A 21,137-nucleotide genomic window follows, 5' to 3' on the forward strand; every position below is an offset into this window, starting at 1 on the left:
AGAATACCTAAAAACCTACATGTAGTGTCAACATAAGTTATGTCAAGTGGCTTATGTAACATAAATGTCTGTCTCTGCCAGTACCCTCCAGCAGTAGTATATGTCATTTTGGGAGCGACTGGCAAACCACTGATTCTATCTTGTAGCTCTGAGGATGTGTCGTTAACTTTAGTTCTTCAATATTCTTTCCTGTAACTTGATTGGATGCCGTTGGATTAGTTCAAACAAACTGGATCTGGGGAATTAAGAGTCTACTTGCAGGGAATGAAAAGCATTTACGCTAAATCCAAAAATGAAGGGAATGAATTGATTTGTGACACACTTTAAGTAAACTTTTTAATCTTTGAGCTTGGGTGAAGGTATCAAGTATTTCCAAGTCAAAACGCTCAAGTCCAAGTGAAGTCACAAGTCACTGGTGTCAAAGTCCAAGTCGAATTTTTTGATTTTGTCATTTCCAGTCTAAAGTCATCACATTTGTGACCAAGTCCAAGTCGCGGGACTCGAGGTCACGCTTTTGGCTGTAAAATTAAGTGCCAGTTTTGACTCTCATGGAATGCAAAGGAAAATGCACCAGCAAAAGAAGAAACCTGGAAACACACATTTAATAAAACTTCATCTGAAGCAGCATCAGTGATGATGGGGGTAAAGCAAGGTCACCTGTCAGTTTAGCTGTCCTGTAATATATTTCCTTCCCTTGGATTCAAAATTGAAGACAGACTATTCATTTAAACTGACTTTGACAAAATATTCTATGCAAAATTATAGAATCAATCATGATGGAGTCTGACAGGTGTCACACTAGTTTTGTACAGATGAAAGTAGGTGCTGTCTTATCATTATTATTATTATTATTATTATTATTAGGACAAGGTGAAAATGATAGAACTTTATTTATTTTAGCTCACTTGACAGAGAATGAAATATTACTCTGCACATTGTCCCCTAAAATGAACACTGACAAGGATCTGCAGATTTACAACAAACTTATATTTAGACTGTTTACAGTCACATATAGTTTGCAAGTGTTGTAAATTGCTTTCATGACTGAATGATAACATTATCATTAGGATGTTCAATGTATGTTTGAATTAGTGGATAAAAAAATAAAGGAACAGTATTGCTAAAGCTGACATTAAAATGGTTTCTTTTGAAAAAGAAAGTAAAATAATAATAATGACTGTTAACACATGTTTAAAACTGTTGTGGTGATGCAGTTAAAGGGTGTGTTGGTATGTAACAGACTTTTGCATTGGATGCTCTAATATTTTCTCACTAAAGTCTGCTAGCTCATTGATCTTCTCTCCTCCGAAGCAGATTGAGAAGCACTGGAACGTACTTCATGACACAGTAGCAGAGCAGATCGATTTCTGGATCACACGAGAATCGAGTGAGGAGGCAAAAAATTAAGGCCAATGAGTCAGACACATGCACTTAAGGCAACCAAGCACACTGGTTGTACAATACAGAGGCAATAAGCTATTTTTTCAAGGACATGTGCTCATATATTATTGTTAAAATGCCAAATTGAGATGGATGACATTGACCCTGAACCTGAGGAACACAATACCCAGAGGGCAACATCTCAGTGGAAAAAAAAAACAAGACTACATTATTGGAGACTGTCCAAAACCTTGTCCTGTGCATGACTGCCCGCTGTTTGCAATTGCTAGTGTGCAAGTGGACATTTTAGTGGGAAGAATTTAATAATAGCTCAGCAGCCGCAGCAGTTCTCAGCTGACAAATGAATTTTAGCACCAGCATGTTGAGGTCGCTTGAAGTACCACCTGACATTTCCAGTACACCTTTGACAACAGTCAGGGTTTGAAATAGAAGATCTGACACCTGTAGCCGGCTTAAGGTTTTAAAACAACCTTTAAAACTGCAGGCGGAAACATCAAGTACACAGAATAATGTCGCTGTCTCTTTGGTGCCATTTTTTTTTTTGCCGTTAATGTCGGTGTCACAGCAGATTTAGATTTGAACTAGACTAAAAGGCTGTCCACACAGAGAACAATAAAACAGAGTAATGATAACGATGTGAGTGTTCACACTGATGAATGATAACTTTCTGTAAACGCTCCAGCTGTGTCGTCTGCTTAGGAGAATTGATATTGATGACTGTTACTGCTGAAAAGAAAAAAAGGCCAGAAGGATATGGGTTCACTAAATTCAGATAAGAGGAGTTAGGAGATTGCAACACTCTGTCACAAGAGTTGTTGTCTTTGGAAGACAAATTTCATTCATAAACTTTCGTATAAGGATATATTTAATCAGCATGGAGGACCTCAGTCAGGACAAAACAAACTTCAGAGACTTCAAAACTTCCAAAAGAACCATTTGGCAGTACGTCTCAGCTAAAATTACATTTTTATGTGCAACTTGCAGCCTCATATTATATAAGTGATTAATAAGTTCTGGGTTACACCCTTTAAGTTTGGGTGGATTTTGATAGTTCCTATTGTTTATCAAATGGGACGCTGTTGTTTGCTGTAGTTGTCATTATAGTTAAGGTATTGGCACTGCCGTCTACTTGAGTTGGAATGATTTTTTTAAACAATATATCTATCATTATCATTATTGTCATAGTTATATAATCTTGCTTGTTAGTAGATGTGTCCTACATTTATGCTGATTGACTTTTCCACCAAATGTTCGCACTTAATTTTTAACTTTTATTGATGGAATAAAATCTCACACTTAAAGGTTCTACTAAGATCTGCTAAATAGTTCTTTGAGTCATGCCTGAAGTAATTTTATTTTTCAATGTATAACTGTGTGTGTTTCTTTTTACCACAGACCGACAGATCATCAGACCAGCAGACTGACATTTCCATTCCTGCAGCCGTCCCTCAAGCATCAAACTATAAATTAAGAAATCTCCGTCTGTCTGTCCGTATATGTCCTTTGCATATCTCAAGAACCGCTCATCTGATCTACTTCACTCTCAGCGGGTGTATTGCCGGGGACGTGCAGAGTCAAATTCGGTGCAGTTTGTACCCACGACACGTTCAGTGCTAATATACTTTGAATAAAGCGGCGAACAGCACTCTGTGCAGCCGCTGAGGCGAGCATGTCTTCACCTACGTCTGCAGCGAGTCTCCACAGGCCACGAAGGAATCCTTGTCTGTCTGTACCATCTATGTATGTATGTGTGTGTGTGTGTATGACACATCCCGAGAACTGTTCATCCGATCGACGTCACACTTGCTGTATTGCTGAAGAACCATGGGAGTGTGGTGACGAGTGTGTCACACCATGGTTCTTAACAATACTGCAAGCAGCAATCCCGGGCACCAAGCAATTGATCTCTTCTGAACAAGCGCTGCACTATAGTGGCTAGAAAGGCATCTCTTCAGATATGCTGCACCTGTACAGACTCATCATCTCAAAAAAGACATCTAACCGCATAAATCTCCACAACTGAAGCCCGGCCGAGAGTCGATTCACTCTCACTATTCTCCGTTTCATATCACTTTCATTACATTACATCATGTTCACTCTGGCCCTTTTGCTTTTGGCCCATTCTCCTCATCTTGCTTTCTTTCTTTCTCCCTTTCATGGACTTCATTTTGACAAAGGTCATTTGGGCTGACAACCGTAAAATGATGAGAGCAAGGAATGAATGAGAATATAAAGGGTACAGTGTGAAAGAGAGAGACGTGAAGCAGAGAGACGGAGGAGATATTGTTCACGGACAAAGATGAGGGGTGTGGAGAAGGAAGAAAAGGGATCCTCTTGCACCCAGAAACACCTTCCTCTCTGTCGGGCGTGTTAGACCACAGCTCAGGTCGGGTCAGATAACCGTCCATTCTGCTTTTACTGTCCATGTCTTCTGGACTTTGTTGTGTGGCTGCAGCTTTTATGTTCACCAGCAATTCTACAGATAAAAAGTCTCCTGATTTCTAACCCTTTATGTTGTTTAAGGTTAGAAAAAGTTTGCTCTCAATGGATCACTGTACAATCTGCTTTCTGAAGTCTGTTTCATTTTAAAGCAACACTTTTAGGCTTCTAATCAAGACCCTGGAGCTTTTAATATCTAGCTTAAAATAAGTTATTGGGGTGGGATACTTCTCCATGTGAAGGCAGTGAAAAACTGAAAATACTGTCAACTAGCAGTGAGGTGTATCCATGAGGGGTCTTTAAATGGGAAACTAGTGTATCAGCAGTATGCTACCACAGGGACACAGGCGAATATAAAACTCTACAAACAGAACCAACCAGACTGTGCTCACAAAAGTAGTCTTCTTTCTTTCTCTCTCTTGTGGAAATTCTTCTTTTCCTTCTACTGTAAACACTGACATCAGTAACCTTAAAAACCCTTTCCTTCTCTACTGTGACTGGTTGCATTGTGAAAACTGATGTGAAATTGTGTGTTAAAACCTCTCAGATAAAGCTGAGCTGATTTACTGCGACAAAGGGCATGTGTGAATGCGGACAGAAGGGTCGATGATGTGATATAAGCTTTCTTTGATCATGATGCTTTATGTTATTCTACAGTTCTGTGGAAACACAGGAGAGGGAGGAGGGAGCGCTTGTTTTGTGTGAGTTTTGTGAGGCGTCCAGCGAGAGTGGTGCAGACAGAGGCAGGAGGAGAGAGAAAACGAAGGAAAGTTACACTATATTGATGCCAAAAAAGTAACATATGTGCATCCTGATGAGATGCATCGATACGCTAGTGCTGCATCGATTTGTTTCCGACTCATGTTCAGCTTTTTATTGATACAGGCCGTCTGAACCGATGCATTTCTATCTTACACATTAAAGTCTAATGCATTGGATGCATGAGTGAATCGTTGCACCCCTGGCTATTTGAATATAGTTTAATATTGTGCAGAAACTCGGTTTTCTTCATTTCAGTGTTGAAATCAAGTTGGCAGTATCGAAAAAAGCCCTAACTAACTCAATGTTTTGAGATAAGTAAGTATTTTTTTTTAGAGAATTCTGCATTATTTTAATAAAGTTTATCATTATTGCTGTGGTCTTAAAATTATTATTTTATTTGATGGTCTTGCAGGCCTGCAAAAAATTGTCAACACCAAAGACCAATTGTCTTGCCCCTAAAATTCTGTAATTCCTGGCCTGGTGATGAGTAAGTTTTCACTAATTTCACTAATGTGAATTAGACTCATTTACAGTCAATCTGGAATCATTTTCTTAATTCATTTTCAATTTCCAAGGGACTGTGTCAATGGGTGCAGACCATTGATGTATTAGAGTGAAGTAAAACATTACGCAGTACACTTCAAATAAATTTTTCCAAAAGATGGTTTCTGTCATTTTTGGTGGTTCTTATCACGCTGATGTTTTTTCAAATGGTTCTTTTTCTCATCAGCTTGGATTTGATGAGTTATTTGATGCTATAAAAATGGGGTAAGGGTTTCAATTCATGATTGACATCAGAGCTCTGCTCGTGATTGAGTTGGCCAGCTGTATGGGCAGGAACTGGAAACTGAGGCTTTAGCTCCAAATGACAGACCTGCACAAGAAAGCAGTTCTTGTATCTGTGATATTTTATCTTCTGTTTTGTACACTGGGGCAGCAGCGTCCATCTTCATTTATGTCACTGGTGCAGATGAAAATGCCTCTGGATGAAAGTTGGGGTAGTTCTTGGTCCATTTTCAAGCAGGAAAAAATGTGTGTCTGGTCTGGCCTGGATGTGTGACTTTGTAAATGTGAACCCATGACTCTCATCTGTCAGTCATCGTTTCAAAACCGCCCCGTATTAAATAGGTAATCTAAAGATCCAAGAAATCTCTGTGAACAGATTTATCTGCCAGAGCAAATGAAACATGAGCTCGCAGATTTGTCTGGTTCCCAGGCTCCCGCTGAAGTGGCCCTCAGCGAAGTCTTGAACGCTAAGTTTTTCAGATCGAGAGATGCTCAGAGCAGAGTTGCATCAGTTAAAACGATGCAGTTACACTACAAAGCTCCCAGGTGCATGTGGTAGTGTGCGTGGGTGTCTAAGTGTGTAAGTGGTCCCCCAGGAAGTCAGCATAAATGAATAGCGTGTCCTCAGTCAACCTCGCCGAAATAAAGCTTTTTATTGTAAGCCAGGGGCCAGCTTGAAATGGTGAGTTCTTATAGCTTCCCTCTAAACCTTTCCTCTGGTTAAAACGCCTCAAGAAGCAACTTATAATGTCATAACCGCAGGTGCAAAGAGAGCACTGCAAATATATTGATCTGACAAAGTTGATTAACCTGGTATTGATTTTTTCAGAGTCCAGGTGAAATTAAATTTCATGTTTTTTCTGCTACAGAGCAGAGGAAAACTCCAAAGGGAAAGATTTATTTCCTATAATGTTTGGTTTCATGTATTTGCTTTGATCTGTCTTTCATTGCTGATGGTGACTCTGACTGAACAGTCTGACAATTCAGAGACTAATTTTAAGACCATACTGTATGTAACTTCTTTTCCAATACACAAGCATGAAGTAATGTATTATGCTACACCTTGGAAAGATACCAAGCAAAAGTGTACTACTAATGTAAATTTGCAAGCTAGATGGCAAAATAGCTGACTACAGCTATTGAACAGCTTGAAAAAACATACTTTCTTTTGGACTTTGAAAAAGATTTGAAGAAACTTGCACTCTTGTGCTGGGTTTATTTTTTCCCTCTCTAGGTGTTCAACCAAGAGTGAACAAGTTTTGACTTTCAAGGTGAAGCTATAACAACTGAAAGCACACAGGTCACAGGTAACAATGGAGCTAAGGATCTTTTGTAAACTCAGAATTGCCCGCATCCACCGACTACTTCTTTGAGGCTTGTGGATCCTTTACAGATGCTGGTTAGATGAGCTTCAGGCCACAGAAGGTCATTTCAAGGTAGATCACAAGAAAAGGTACTGCTGAAACTGATTTCTCAGAATAAATATTAAATATTAAAGCTTTTGTAAAAAATTAATGATAAGATTTGATATAAGAGAAATTATTTTTAAATTTTACAGCAGGAAATAGCAACAAAGTGACATTTGTGTTTCATTGCCTCACCTGGGCTTCGTTGTCTTTGAGCAGCCGCTTGGTTCGGGCCCCGCCAGGGTCGTCTGTCACGTTAAGAATCACCACACTCTTCTTCTCCCAGCCAATGAACGAACCGTCCGTCATTCCCTCCACCATAGCCAGGAAGTCCTCGTAGCCGTGGTGACGGGTGGTCACGACGGAGAAGGCAGTCCAGTCATACTCTTCAAGCACCTCGAAGATGACCTCGAGCTGGAGTGAGGTGGAGCAGGTGAACTGGAGGTAGATGGAACCACTTTCCTGAAAGCAGGGAGAGAGAAATGAACCCATGAGAATATTCGGGCATCAAGGCAGGGAGTTATAGCCACTTAATATATGTTACAGTTTATAAAACCCACAAGGAAGACTGATAACAAATCACTGTTATCAGTTCTGACAGCTCAGGCTTGTTGCTCCATTGGACCTATTTTTAGCAATGCTGCCACATTCTGAGATATCAGCAATTGCTATGATGGGCTTAAAGTTATCACAAGTGACATCAGGATCCATAAAAATAAAACTTAAAGTTGTAATAAACTATAGTTTTCTTTTAAAAACATTATTCTGGGATAGGCAAACTCCAGTTGCATGAAAGTCAGACACTACATGCATATCTGTGAGCCCTTAAACAGTGTGAAAAAGCATGCAGAGTGTAACGGTTGAAATGTTCCTTTATGACATACTCTGTGTCTAGATATGGGGGAAGCAACATCTTCAGACAGTGCCGTGTTTTTCTTGAGTTATTTGGTTGATACTCATGCTATGGATGTTACAATTCAGGAATTGCCAGGGTTGGACCGAAATGCAGACCACGCAGAGAGAGAGGAGCAGTTCAAAAGATATTTAATAAACAAAAGGACCAACAAGAGCTTACACAAATAATGCAAGAGAGTCCTCAATCTCGACAGGGAAAAAAAAAAAATCCATACAAGGGAGAACCAAAAGTCACGAGAAAACAGAATCCAAAGAACACACGAGGAAAAGCCAAAACAAACGAGTGAGTATGAACCAACAACCAAGGAGAAAAAGACACAGGGTTAAATACACTAGGGAGAGGGAGGAGAACAAGACACAGGTGAGGGCAGTGAAGGACAGGTGAAAATGATCAGTGATCAAAAAAGAGCGGGAAAAGAGACAAAGACAGGAAGTAAAGGCTAAACACATGAGGGAGAACCAAGGCTACCAAAATAAAACAGGAAATCACCAACAAAAACCAAAACCATGACAAATGACAAACACCTGTTGCTGGTCTCCTGTTACTTTTGCCTCTCAACTCATGTGTAATATTTAAGTAACTTGCAAGTGCAAGTTACCCTCTTACAAACAATTTCATGACAAAATGGCTGCTGTGGAAAAGGTCTGTTGAGCGAGGGAGTCTATGGGGAGTGTAACAGGTTGCTACAAGGCGAGGATCACATGAGCCAGTTAGCACTGAAGCTAGCAAACTAATCTGTTCACACATTTGCCGATATAAAATTATATTATAGAGAACACTGACTGTGGGTTTACGTATTTCTGTTATGTCACAATGGACAAAGTTCAAATGAAACTTGTTACTACAGTCACATTGAGCTGTGGACGCTTCATTACTGATTAAACCAACCAGAAGTTCTGATCTGGTGGTCAGACCCATCAAAGAAAGGGGGGAAAAAATCAGTAACAATTTTATAACAGGGTAATGAAAATGTTTTATATTACAGGGAAAACATAGTTTTCAAAATTGTTTTAAATGAACTAGAAGTTCAGGCCTAAGTAACAATTCATAATGGATGTATATTTTGGAGAGAAGTTGCACAGTTTGAATCACAATTTCTCTTAACCAAACAGAAGTAAAGGGCAGCATGTTAATCAGTAAGCATTAGGACTACTGTGGTTTTCTGTCTGCTGGAGGGAGTTTTACTCTTTTCCAAGGACAGTTATGTACTGGTATATTTTACTTCACTGTTTACCTCCATAAAGGAAGACAAAGCTACCATAAAGTAGCCTCCTGAGAAAAGTGTGATCCCCCTACTGGAGCTCCAGGCACTAACATCAGATCAACATGTCACCCTAAGTCAGTAAAAACTAAGGGTCACACTGGCCAAATAAGTAACAGTGACCTGCTCATTGTACATTATTCTACTTATTATATGGTTATGTACCAACAAAAATCAATAATGTGACACAAAATATTATTTAAGATATCCTTCCAATGACAGTTTGAGTGTGAGACACTTAATTTCATGCATCCTAGTGATTTTTTCATGCAACATTTTGTGTTTTTTTTTTTTAAGTTTTGAAGTCCTATTCTACTCTCAACATGAATGTAAAAGAAATAAAGAGTCCATAAGAATATTCTTAATATCCACATTGAACCTGAACCCTATTTTAAATCTGCAGGGAACCTCAGAATTCACAGCTGACATTTTGGAAGAAGAAGGAGGTTCTCACGTCCTACATTATGCATCCCTTTGACAATAAAACATACTTGATAAAAATACTCCATAAGAATCAAAAAGCAAAGCTGGCTAAATTACATTAAGGATTAAAACATACGCTTACAGACAGGCAAAATGTTTGGTCGGTCAAAATAGCCTCTGTCTGTGTTCTCTGCCTGAATACTCTACGGCAAATCATACAGTTTGCCTTGTATGTTTCCACTGACAGGACTGATCCATTTCTGGATCTGTATTTGGACAGCATTTTTCTTTTTATACTCGGGCTTGAGCTGGAGGTATTTGTCGACATTTTTAAAAAAAAGTCTTCGTAACCAGGGCTACAATGACACTGAGTGACAGAAAACTGATTTAATACTTCTGCTATATGTCTCATGAGTATCTGAGTAGTGAGTGAAAATGTGTATGTGTCTGGGTACCTGGGCAGCAGTAGTATGCCCTTGTATTTTGTCTCAGCATGAGATTTGAGGTATGTGCATGACTAATTTGCAGAGTTTTATCACCATAAGCTAATGTTTTGCACATATGACCTATTGAATGTTTTCAATTATTGTTCTTTGTAGTGTATAATGTCTGATTTTGGTTTTATTATTTCTCATGTAATTCCAAACATATGAACTCACTGTGTATGCATTAGAGAAGGTTGTGCATGAAAATAAAGAACAAATTGTGCTTCATATTGATTCAGTAAGGCACAGTGCATTTTATTCTTCTATACAGGACAATCCCATATTATATGGGACAAGTGGCAAATAGCAAACATAAAATATTCTTATCTGCAAATGGAATATTTTTGATCTGGAAATTAATTATCTGTCATGACCAGGCACTTAACTTTCTGTCTTACTATTTACACAACTTCCTGCACTGGCACTTAACACTGGCGTTTGGTGTAAATTACACACTCCCTAACTGCTCAGAGACGGGTGGATGCATACTGTAAGTCTCCCAATTATGTTCCAGTGTGAGTGTCTCCATACAGTAGCAGTCTGAGCCAGTTCTCTTCCAGTTCAGCCCTTTTCTTTGGCTGGCTGACTGACTTCAGTTTCAGTGAGAGGGAAACACTCAGAGGAATAACACAGTCTGTCTGTCAAAAAAGTCCTTGGCTTCTGAACGAGGCTTTCAGTGTCAATGAAAGAAACAATGATCGCCTTCCTCTCTGCTGCTCCAGTCGTATTTAATCTGGATAGATGAGCCGCTCACTGTCTGAAAGAGAAATTCATTTCTTGTGGCCTTTCTTCTATTGTAATTTTCTTAAAACTAGAACAAAAGAAGAGGACGTAATAATCTATATAGGTTGAGAACTGGGATGAATGTGAGCTTAAATACTGAAATAAAGCACAGGATTTATCATGACTGTGCAAAGCTTATATATGCACTTTTCTGACATTGTCCAAAGTTTTCAGCAGTGTTGTTAAAAATTAATAATTCAGCTCAGTCTGAACATAAAACAAAGAAGCAGTGAAAATGTATTTAAATTAATGATCAAGAGGAAACTTCAGGGAGTATCACGCTGTCTTCCCATGTCGACGGGGCTCACCTCAGGTTATGCTGCGCTGAACTGGGTCAAATATCAAACCAGCATCAGCCTGATTTATGATGTAAGCTTGTCTGCTTTTCTAACCCAGCTTAGAGTGGAGTGCACAGGGAACGTGCTGGGAGCAAGTGGGGCTGGTTGTAGCACAGGCTGAAACATAAAACAAAAATGTCCCTTTGGAAGCTGGAACTAAAATAAAATACTAACACCCGTGTCATGTGAGCACTCAGCAGAAACAACGAATGACTGACGTTTCGCGTCCCAAGTCAGAGATTCAGAAGCGCTGCTGATGAGCGTGTATCAGGAAACATGCGTGACTCAGCATCCCAAAGGCAATTAAGAGCTGCTTAGAATTCAATTGTACAAATATTTCCCAAATGCAGCCGCAACCTCGGAGGCAATGTGCCCACTTCCTGTGTTAAACCCAGATGGGTACGGTCACAAAACTGTAGTGTTTCCAGCTACATTTGACTCACACACAGTAGAAAATTCAAGAAATATGCCAAATCCCAGTACAATATTATTAACTGTCAATTAAATTTAATTAATTTGCATCTGCTAAGTGCTAAATTACCTAGTAGTTAGCCAAGCTATCTTTCCTAGCTCAAACTAACTAGCTAACTAACTTAACTAGGTTTTTGTAAGAGCCGCTTGGGTAGCCTTCCAAAAATACAACTGCCAGAGGTGTAAACTACTGTTCAGAAGTTTGGAATCACTTGTTATATGTTTTTTCTTGCTACCCCTCACCACAAATAACCTTCAATTTTGAATTCATGTTCCAGTCTATAAAAGCATAAATGACCCCTTGATTATTATTTAACCACAACAGCCATTGAGGACTCAGGCTGTCTGAGGGGCAGGGGCAACAAAATAAAGAAGAAGGGCCCCAGTTGTTTGCAGTTGGGCACAAGTGTGCCTATATTTATTATAGATGAAAACTGTACATTCACATCTGTAAAACTATTAGCTATTTAACCATTTAGAGGCATGAAGGGCACCATAGCAGAAACTTGGTCAAGTTCTGTCCTCTGGAAAGCAACCTAAAGGGCACTTCACCACATTTTCTACACTGGAAAGGTACATTTGGTCACCCAGCTGTCTGAATATAATCAATACGAAATCAATACGACTGTATGTCTTTAATAAACGTGCTCAATGCCGGCAACATAACTAACAATAACAATTGAACCACACCAAGCAGGCACTTCACCGCATTTTCCCCACCGGGAGGCACCCTAGAGGGCGCTTTATCATGTCTGGTCTACAATAGGGGCAACACGACTGTCAAATTCCACTTCTGCACTCGACACTGAAACAGGAACCTGTTCCCATTTAATTCTGCACAGATCGTTAACTCCTCCTCACACCCCTCACCGTCTCGTAATGATGCAAAAAGTACTCGTTATAGCAGCTGCAGATGCTGCCAGAAAGCCTTTTTAACATGTGAAACAGTTGAGTAGGTTTCAGCACCAATAATCCTTGGTTAGTTTTAGGAAAAGACCATGCTTTAGCTTGAAATAAGCACATTATGCTACGTACATCAAGTGACTTCAGTGAAGCAAATAAGTCACATGACACAAGTCACGTGACATGTAATGTTATGTTTGTTTGTAACTTAAGACTTCATGTAATGTTTTGGTTTCACAGGGTAAAAGCTGCTTGGTGAAAGTCTTGTGTTTGTGGAGTAGTCCTCTGAACCATCTGACCATACCAATGCAAGGAATGCAATTCCAAACTTTTCAACAGTAACACTGGCAAAATAGTTAACTGGCTTATTCTGAGTTCAATAAAAAATACCTATGAATCAGTGAAGTTATTTGAGTTTTGTCTCTAGAGCGGTTTCTCCTCAGTGATTGTGGAAAATTTAAGCACAACCTCTGTAAAGGCAGGGGCTCATAGAGTTGTAGAAATGTAATCAAAGGGACATTACTGAGTCTAACAAGAGCAAAACCAGCTCTGCAGCTCCCACCGTGAACAGAGCCGTCACTGATAATGAATATTTTCAGCTGCTGTGACAGTTTTACTGCCTAGTTGAGTGTGTTACATCAACTGTTACTGCAGCTGATGTTACAGTTACGCGGAAATCACATTAACCACATCATACTGTCAAGATGAGCCACTTAAAACAAATTGGCCCACTTATTAAACATCACACCTGTCACGCTAAACTGCTTTGCTTTGCTTGATCTACTTATCACTAATGACTGTCAGCAAAACATTACCTTTTGTCACACACAGATTAACCAGTTGAAGAGCTGATACCCATTAATTAGTCTGTAACAGTGAACAAGCCAGCATCATTTAAAACGAGATGACACAGCAGTCATGGTGATTAACTCAATTGTGAGTTTGACACTAAAATTCTGCTTTTTGTCCATTTGAAAAGCGAAAATGATCGGCACATGGGCACTGATGTAATTGCTACTACACTTTTTGCCTGTTGTATGATTTGCAGTACAATGGGCCACTGCAATAATCACCCAGTGTGCACTAAAACTGCCCAGCACATGCTGCACTCAGTGAAGTGTCATTTTGATGCTGATGAGCTTAGCAGCAGTGACAGAACTAGAGCAATTCTGACAAAAATTAAATTTTCCTCTTCTCCATTACCGCTTACTGATGAGGCCAGAGCAGCATGTTTTCTGAGATGTTTAGCAATATCCTACAAGGGGCATAAGTCTGAAAGAAATTATGGATTCTTCACTGAGCTCCGTTTTCTGGTTCCAAAACTATGAGGTACGGCCTTCTGTGACAGAAACATCAATACTGCTCACAGGCCGAAGGTATTTGTCACATCCAGAGCTGAAATGTACATTTTTGTGAAGAGTAATGTCTCATAAAAGGAGCCTTGCTTCAAGTCTGTGCCAGCAGATGAGAACCTAATGTGGTGTAAAGAAGCGAGGCCAAACAGTTTGGAATAACTTCTGCTTGTTTTCTACTGCTGGCACCCTCGCCAAATGTGTTTATACAAAATCATAGTTTGCCTCAAAATCTATACGGAGAACAACAACCTCTGTCCTTAGACCCTTGTGGGGGGGTGGGGGTCCTTTTCTTACTAAAGAGGAAAAGGATCATCCAGATTACTTCCAGTGCTAACTTCAAATGCCGGCATCTGTGATGGTATGGGGTTGTGTTAATTCTGATGGCAATGATAACTGTCACATCTGTCAAGGCCCCATTAATGCTGAAAAGTACATACAGGTTTTGGAGCAACATATGCTGCCATCCAGACTGCGTCCTCTTCAGAAACATCGTTGCTTGTTTCAGCAAGACGATGCCTAGACACATTCTGCTTGTGTCCCAGCAGCGTGGCTTCAGGTACCAGACTGATCTGTCTCCAGACCTGTAATGTGTGGTGCAAACATTGTAGAGTGCTAATGGATTGTGGCCTTTGAGATTCATGTGTGGCATTATTTCCCATAATGCACTACTGAGACTAAGTTTGCTATCTCATGTTCTAAAACATAAATGTGACCTTTTTTAGTGTTTGTCAGGTGTTGATGGAGGGTACCTGTGAGAAGGGCTATGCAACCCTCATTTCGTGGTGGAGAAAGCTGCGTTTTGCATTTTAGCAACAGAAGTATGGCGGACCACAACAGCTTGTCGGTGTTCGCCACAAAACACAAGCAGTTTTGATCACATCCTCTGAAACGGTCACAATCCCTTATATCGACCAGTAGAATATCGATTCTGAAGTATCATATACTCAACAAACGGACATTTTGGTGATTTTGGTGCTGGTAAAATGTTTAATTCAACCTTTGCAGCTTGATAACTCGTCTGGATGACTGGGGCAGACCACTACTTTTGATGACATCAGCTGTAGAAGGGTCTATACTTCTAATCTCTGATCAGAACAGCAGAGGTCAGGAGGTAAAGCCATTTCTTCCATTATTTCTTACAGTGTGTTTGATCCTCAAAGCCACACAGAGTCCTTGCTTTAGTCCAAATGAAATTATGAGTCCATGATGCAATGACGAGTAATGCATTATTACCTGTGGCTCTCGTCCAAGGCTGGCCCCTCCCCCTACGGCAACCACGGGAACCCCCGTCTGGGCGGAGACAAACTCCAGCATGGGGGCCAGAGGGGCGCGGTTCGGCGGCGGCGGTCTCTCCTCCTCGAACACCAAACCCTGGAAGTAAAACAGATTGTACAGTGAAACAAAGCACATCAGACAAAAGGCGTTACATCAGCCTCATTGAGACACAATTTCATAAGCTCCTCATCAGACTTTCATTCATCAAAGCTGCAGTTTCTTTTATTCTTACGCGCCCTGAGAATAAATTAAAAGGAGAACAAGTGAGCAAAATACATTAGAACAATGTGTATGTTCACACGCTACTCGAGATAACAGCTCATACTCTGGTAAAGCCTTTATTTTCTTACCCTGCCAACAAATATCTAGAAGAAACTGAATCTTTCTGAAGAGTTTTAGAGGTTTAATGAAGTAATGAAACAACTGTTCGAGGCTTTTAAAAACGGGACTCTTGTGCTGCTCTGATTGGCAATCAATGTTCACAGAGATAAAAATCGGAGTTAAGTCCCCGCAGTGGACTGGCATCCTGTCAGGAGGAGAGTGTGTGTTGTAGCTGTGCAGCTTAAGCTGCTTTACACCACCGAAACAACAGATAAGCTCCTGGCTTATGGGCCACCTCAGCTCCTACACGGGCTTACTAACAGGCGTGGCTGCTGGAGACATGCTGCTGCAAACAAGCCATGTTTTGTACGAACAGTTTGGTAATCAGGATTTTGTTGTGATTGCCTTTCAAGAAGGAAGTGTCGGTGGTAATAAATTCTGGGTAACTGCATGAAGTTCCTGCAATTGCCATTACTTTCTGTGATGATGCGAGGAGGAGCGATGGTGATTTGAGGCTGGCTTGATGACTTAACGCTTGTTTTCCTGTAGCCATTCAGGAAAGCAAATTGAACTTAAGTGTAGCTGACAGCCCAATTCTCACAGGGAAGCATTTGATATGCAAATAGGCTTCAGACAGGAGCTGGAAATACGATAGCAAGTGTTACTTAAAAGAGTTAATATCATACTTGATCTAAGATGTTTATATCAAGACCTTTTCCACTGTTCTGACATGAAAACAAACAGAGAGATAGACAGCTAGACAGAGATTTGATAAATGCATGCATAATGTAGACGTTTCACAGAAAAATGGATGAACGGATGAATATATGAATGAGTAATGAATGAAGAGTGGTGTGTTTTGTTACCTCTGTCGGTGTGATCAAAAGCAGCACCCAGAGGTGAGGCTCAGATCTGCTCCAATCCACAAGTGCTCTACTATGAATGAGTGAGCGAAAAGATGAATAAAACTGCACAATGAAAATGAACATGAATGAGTTTAACACATCTGAATGAACAAAAAAAGCAAACCATGGCAACAACAATGCGTTAATGGTCTGACACGGGAAATGTATTTCTTAGTTTGAAAGGTTTGACTCTCTGACTTTAAGGGGTCAGTACATTTCAAACAAGGTCTGAAACACACGTCTTCATCCTGAGCTGTTCGCTACAGGATGTTCAGTTTGGTATGTGACTTCCTTGGCTCTTTGCACCCTGTGACCCAAACAATTACTGTCAGAATAGTCTTTATAAAACTCAGAGCAGCGGTCATTGATTATGATTGCAAAATACTTGTGGATGGCGTATAATTTTCTGCATTTAAACGCAGATAAGACTGATTATTGACCCCTGATAACTTTCAACCGTCAAACAGGCAAAACGTCGGTACCCTATCCTCATTTTTGACCAAACCATGAGTTTACATTAGGACAGTGACTCAATTATGCTTCTTTCATTGAAGAAAAATAGCCAAAGTTAAGTCAAGAAATAAAACAGAGAGGCTAATACTTCATCTCGTCATGTTTAGATTTCTGTAATTCTACAGATTTTCACGTATCACACCGATTTTAAACTTGTTGCACTGTCTTCCTGTTAATTTTAGAACTCATTTTAAAATCTCGGTGCTCACTTATAGAGGCCCACATGGCCACGGTACATTATGACCTCCTGCACCCCCACACTTAAACCCGAGCTCGTAGGTCCTCCACTTAGGGTCTTCTAATTGTTCCTTGGACACATTTCAAGACTGAAGGAAATTGTTCTTTCAACTGGCAGCCTCTAATCTTTGGAATAGTTTAACAATAACCCTGAGATCTGTGGTCTCTGTTAAACCTTTTAAACAGCAGCCTGTTCAAACTGCTCTCCCGGGATATTTTATCTGGGGTTTTTTTTTTTTTTTTTTTTTCTACTTGATTTAACTTCTTTGACTGTGAAGCGCTTTGTGACTGGTCGGTAAAAGGTGCTTGTATTGTTTGCAGTATTGCTGCACAGAATGTCAGAATTTGTTGTGAATTTGAATTCTGATTTACCTTGCAGGCTCAGTGTGGATGAAAAAGAAACGATTCATGCTGAAATGAATGGCCTCAATGATTAAATTGAGCAGGGAAAGTCAAGAAACAAAGCTCGGTCTGTGGTCAGAAGTACACAAATATGCCGGTGAAAGAATTAAAGAGAGACTATGGGAATTTGCTTTAGCAGCCAGGGAACCCACTGTGTCCTGTCGCTTTGTTGGAGAAAATCCTCTTGTTGCTACTGTGCAATCCACCAGCCTTTTCTTCCATCCAAAGCTGACAAAGTACACCAACGATCTTTGGAAAATCAATGATTCAACTTAAGTTAGCTCGCACAGAGAAGTCAAATCAGTGATGATGCATAAATGTGAATCATCCCTGCAATACTGGTCAACGTAAGGTCAAGGTATAGTTTATTATCCCACAAGGAGTAAATCATGTGGTCATACACATTTCATTTAAATCACAGAAGTACTATACTTTACTGTCTCCTGGTTAGTTACAGTGAAAATAGACAATGAGCGATGGATTGGATGAAAACCGTATGCCGACGTTGTTCAACTGAAGTCAGTAAGTTTGTGGACACACCTCAAACATGCTGAGTCATTAAGAATGTGTTGATTAGTGGATGGAGACGGAAACAAAGTGGACGTAAAGTTATTCTCCCCAGAGCATTCAGACAGCCTCTGACTGCAGATTCAGACTGTGCCAAAGCAATAACTGACACTATAGGAGTGTTTATCGCTGTGGATATGTGACCACACTCAGTCAGAGAGAATACAGGATTTTGTTTGGTAAGTCAGTCTGTTTAAATGACTGCAGCCTGCAGGAATAATGAATTATCATTACTGACATTTGTGTTACTTATTTTTATTTATGTTTTTACCTAAAAATATGCCAGTATGCGAGTGCCTTAACTGTTACAGTAAAGATTGGGGACATTTTGCCACTATTATTTTCCAAATAAATATATATATATATACATATATATATATATATACATATGTAGGCTATCTGTGCTGGGTCACCCACAAAAGAGTCGTGTAACGGGTAAAAAGCATGCAAGCATAAAATTTCTCTCTGGAGAAATCAGAAATGAAAATGACTCTACAGTATTTTTGACATTTAAATCTGCTAATCAAGTCTAATAAGCTGCTGGGATTTTATTATGAAAGCTTAAGACACAACGTTTGACACATCCTGCCATTGTCTGATCTGATAGTGATGTAAGCTGTCTGACAGTCTAAAATTGATGACATCAAGGCAAAATTAGCCAGTGGAAAATATCAAATTCTGCGGAACACATCATTGAAGGCCAAGTTGGGTGTTTGTGATCACAGACTGTAAGAATAACGCTGTCAGTTGCTCTGTAAAAACTTTCAAAAAGTTTAAAGCTGTTGATATTCGCAAGTTGTGACTGAGAAAACACATCAGCAGCTGCAGAAGCGCGGGTGCACAAGTGAGTGAGTTGTGTGTGTTTAACCACTGGTGCCGGTCGGGTTGTGGGACTTTTATTCACAGTTCCAGCGGGTCGGTTCTGTGCAGTGCCACAACTTTTTGGAAGACTGGATCCATGCAGAAATCTGCTGCTTCTTGTTATTTTTTTAAGTTTGGCATATTTTTTTAGATGTTTTGACATCTATTGGGTTTTTTTTTAAAAATGTTGATCATTGTCTGCTCTGTTACAAACTTTGAAGAAATGTACCATTAAGTTTATGGGGGTGGGGTTTGTGTCAGGTGGGTGGTGTTTGTTTTGTGTACCTGCAGTGGTGTGGTGGCCAGCAGCTCACACAGCTGCAGCAGCAGGCTGCCCGGGCTGCTCTCGTTCACGGCCAGGTAGATGACGTTGGCCTGACCGGACGGCGTCATCACCGTCTCCCCCACGAGCGCAGCCAGCGACAGGGATGACGAGGAGGAGGAGGAAAAGGAGGCCATCACAGGTGCTCCTTCCAACAAAGCTGTATCCGTTACTCCCTTTCCTCCTCCTCCTCCTCCTCCTCCCGGACCGTTACCGAGCCCCGGTCCCGGCTCGCCGACCCCCGCGCCTCCCACCACCGCCGTCTCCGGGAGCAGGGAGGAGCCCGAGTGGACCACGGCGATGTTGACGCCACCCGAGTCCCTCTCTCTCTCCCGGGGCCGGAGCAGCAGGGGGGGCGAGGGGCGCGCGGGCCCCGTGCAGGCCAGGACAGCCAATAGCAGTGAGAGGGTGGGCCTTGGGGCCACCATGGGGTAAAGGGAGGGCCAGTGGCAGCTGTCGGATGGGGTTTGGCAGGTGAGGCCAGGTGAGATTGAGGGATTTTGGGGTAGTGGGTGACGTCTGTCGGGGGGGAGGGAGGGAGGAGAGGGGCTCACAGTACTTCACCTGATGAGGACAGGAGACCCTGGAGAGGAGACACAGAGGAGAGGATAATTTAACAACCAAGTTATCATTCTGCTTTCGTATTTCTTCTCTAAACACAAGACATCTTTTTGTTTCATAAATGTGTGTAAGTGTTGGGAGTGCGACGGATGATTCATACAGTCGTTATAAAACACAATTCTCCAGCTAACAATGTAAATAATTGACTCCTCGTCCTCGTATTTATTGCTCCTGCTCAGACATCACACAAGTCTGCAAGCGTAATTCTGTTTACATTCCTAACAATTAAATCCTGCTGGCATTTAGAATAAATAGGACATCAATAAAAGTTAACAGATAAGGATTTGTCAGAGTGCAGAAAAGAACTGCAGAGTGATTACTGTTTACCAACAAAGACGTGGTCTCAATCAAAGTGAGGATCTTGCGGATTAGTACTTTAAATACATTGATGATATTGTAAATACAAGATGGGCCTGAAATCTGAAAAACAGCTTTTATTTCTGCAGTTTTACCTGGATAACAATTCAACTCCAGAAAAATCCCAGAAAATAAAAGTCTTGTGTGAGTCTGCAGGCCAATAAGAAAACAGTAGGGTGCCAAGAAGGGACCAATTAATGGCCGTTTTTCCCATAAGAACTTTCATTGCAATTTCAACTTAAAGCAGTGATAACATATGGTTGTTTGTCAGGAAATAAAACTTAGCTAAATATGGTTTCGTATACTGCAGTGTGCCAAGTGAATAAGATACAGTGTTTAAGAGATTTATTGTCATTTGCACAGGAAAGGGACAGAACAGGTACGTACATCTCGAGTCAACTTCGTACAAACTTGCAAAACAAATAGGTAGAGAAAAGTAATTAAAAGAGCAGCAAAAATAAATATACACCATATACAAAAAGTCCACTTTTTACACACTGTTGTGCATGAACAAATTCACGCACATTTGGTGAACAGTAAGCAGACCATATCTGTTTTTTACGCTACCCGACACGCCCAGCATGACTACTGCAACTGGCAATTCAGTCACAGCCACTGGTAGTTAAAGGCAGTTCTACTATAAACCTTTACTGCACCTTTTTCTGCACAGTACGGCACATTATTTTACTTATAAAACATATACTCACAATGGTGTTCCTTTGCTTTTACTGTTTAAATAATAGTAGTAGTATTAGTATGGCATTCAGACACAGCATGAGGTTCAAGCTGAAAAACTCAAAGGAGAAAAAAAAGCCCAGTCTGCAGGCCAGGCCATTTCCTCTGAGAGTTAAAGATCAGAACAGTTGTTTTCATTTCTAGCAAATGTAGGTTTTTCCACAGTCCAGCACAGACTGAGGTCTGAGTCGAGGCAGGTCGGTGTGCGGATGGGCCCAAAGGAACAGGCAGGAGCAGGACCACGGAGAATAAAACTGTGAGAACAAGCAGAATAAAGAAGCAGCAAAAGTCC

The 21,137-nt window shown here is 40.6% G+C and overlaps 1 protein-coding gene across 1 annotated transcript in view; it reads right to left on the bottom strand.

Annotated features, from left to right (window-relative positions):
• Positions 1-19,709, bottom strand: part of grin2da (glutamate receptor, ionotropic, N-methyl D-aspartate 2D, a) — a 186,640-nt gene extending 166,931 nt beyond the window's left edge. The window contains exons 1-3 of the mRNA XM_084738944.1: positions 19,096-19,709; positions 14,963-15,100; positions 6,990-7,256 (exon numbers count right to left, since the gene is read on the bottom strand). Of these exons, the coding sequence (XP_084595070.1) occupies positions 6,990-7,256; positions 14,963-15,100; positions 19,096-19,560 (870 nt within the window). The 5' untranslated portion in view covers positions 19,561-19,709. The remainder of the gene's footprint in view (positions 1-6,989; positions 7,257-14,962; positions 15,101-19,095) is intronic.
• Between the last annotated feature and the right edge of the window lie 1,428 nt (positions 19,710-21,137).

Source organism: Lutjanus erythropterus, chromosome 16 (assembly GCF_056507025.1).
Source record: "Lutjanus erythropterus isolate fLutEry1 chromosome 16, fLutEry1.hap2, whole genome shotgun sequence".
Lineage (NCBI taxonomy): Eukaryota > Metazoa > Chordata > Actinopteri > Lutjaniformes > Lutjanidae > Lutjanus > Lutjanus erythropterus.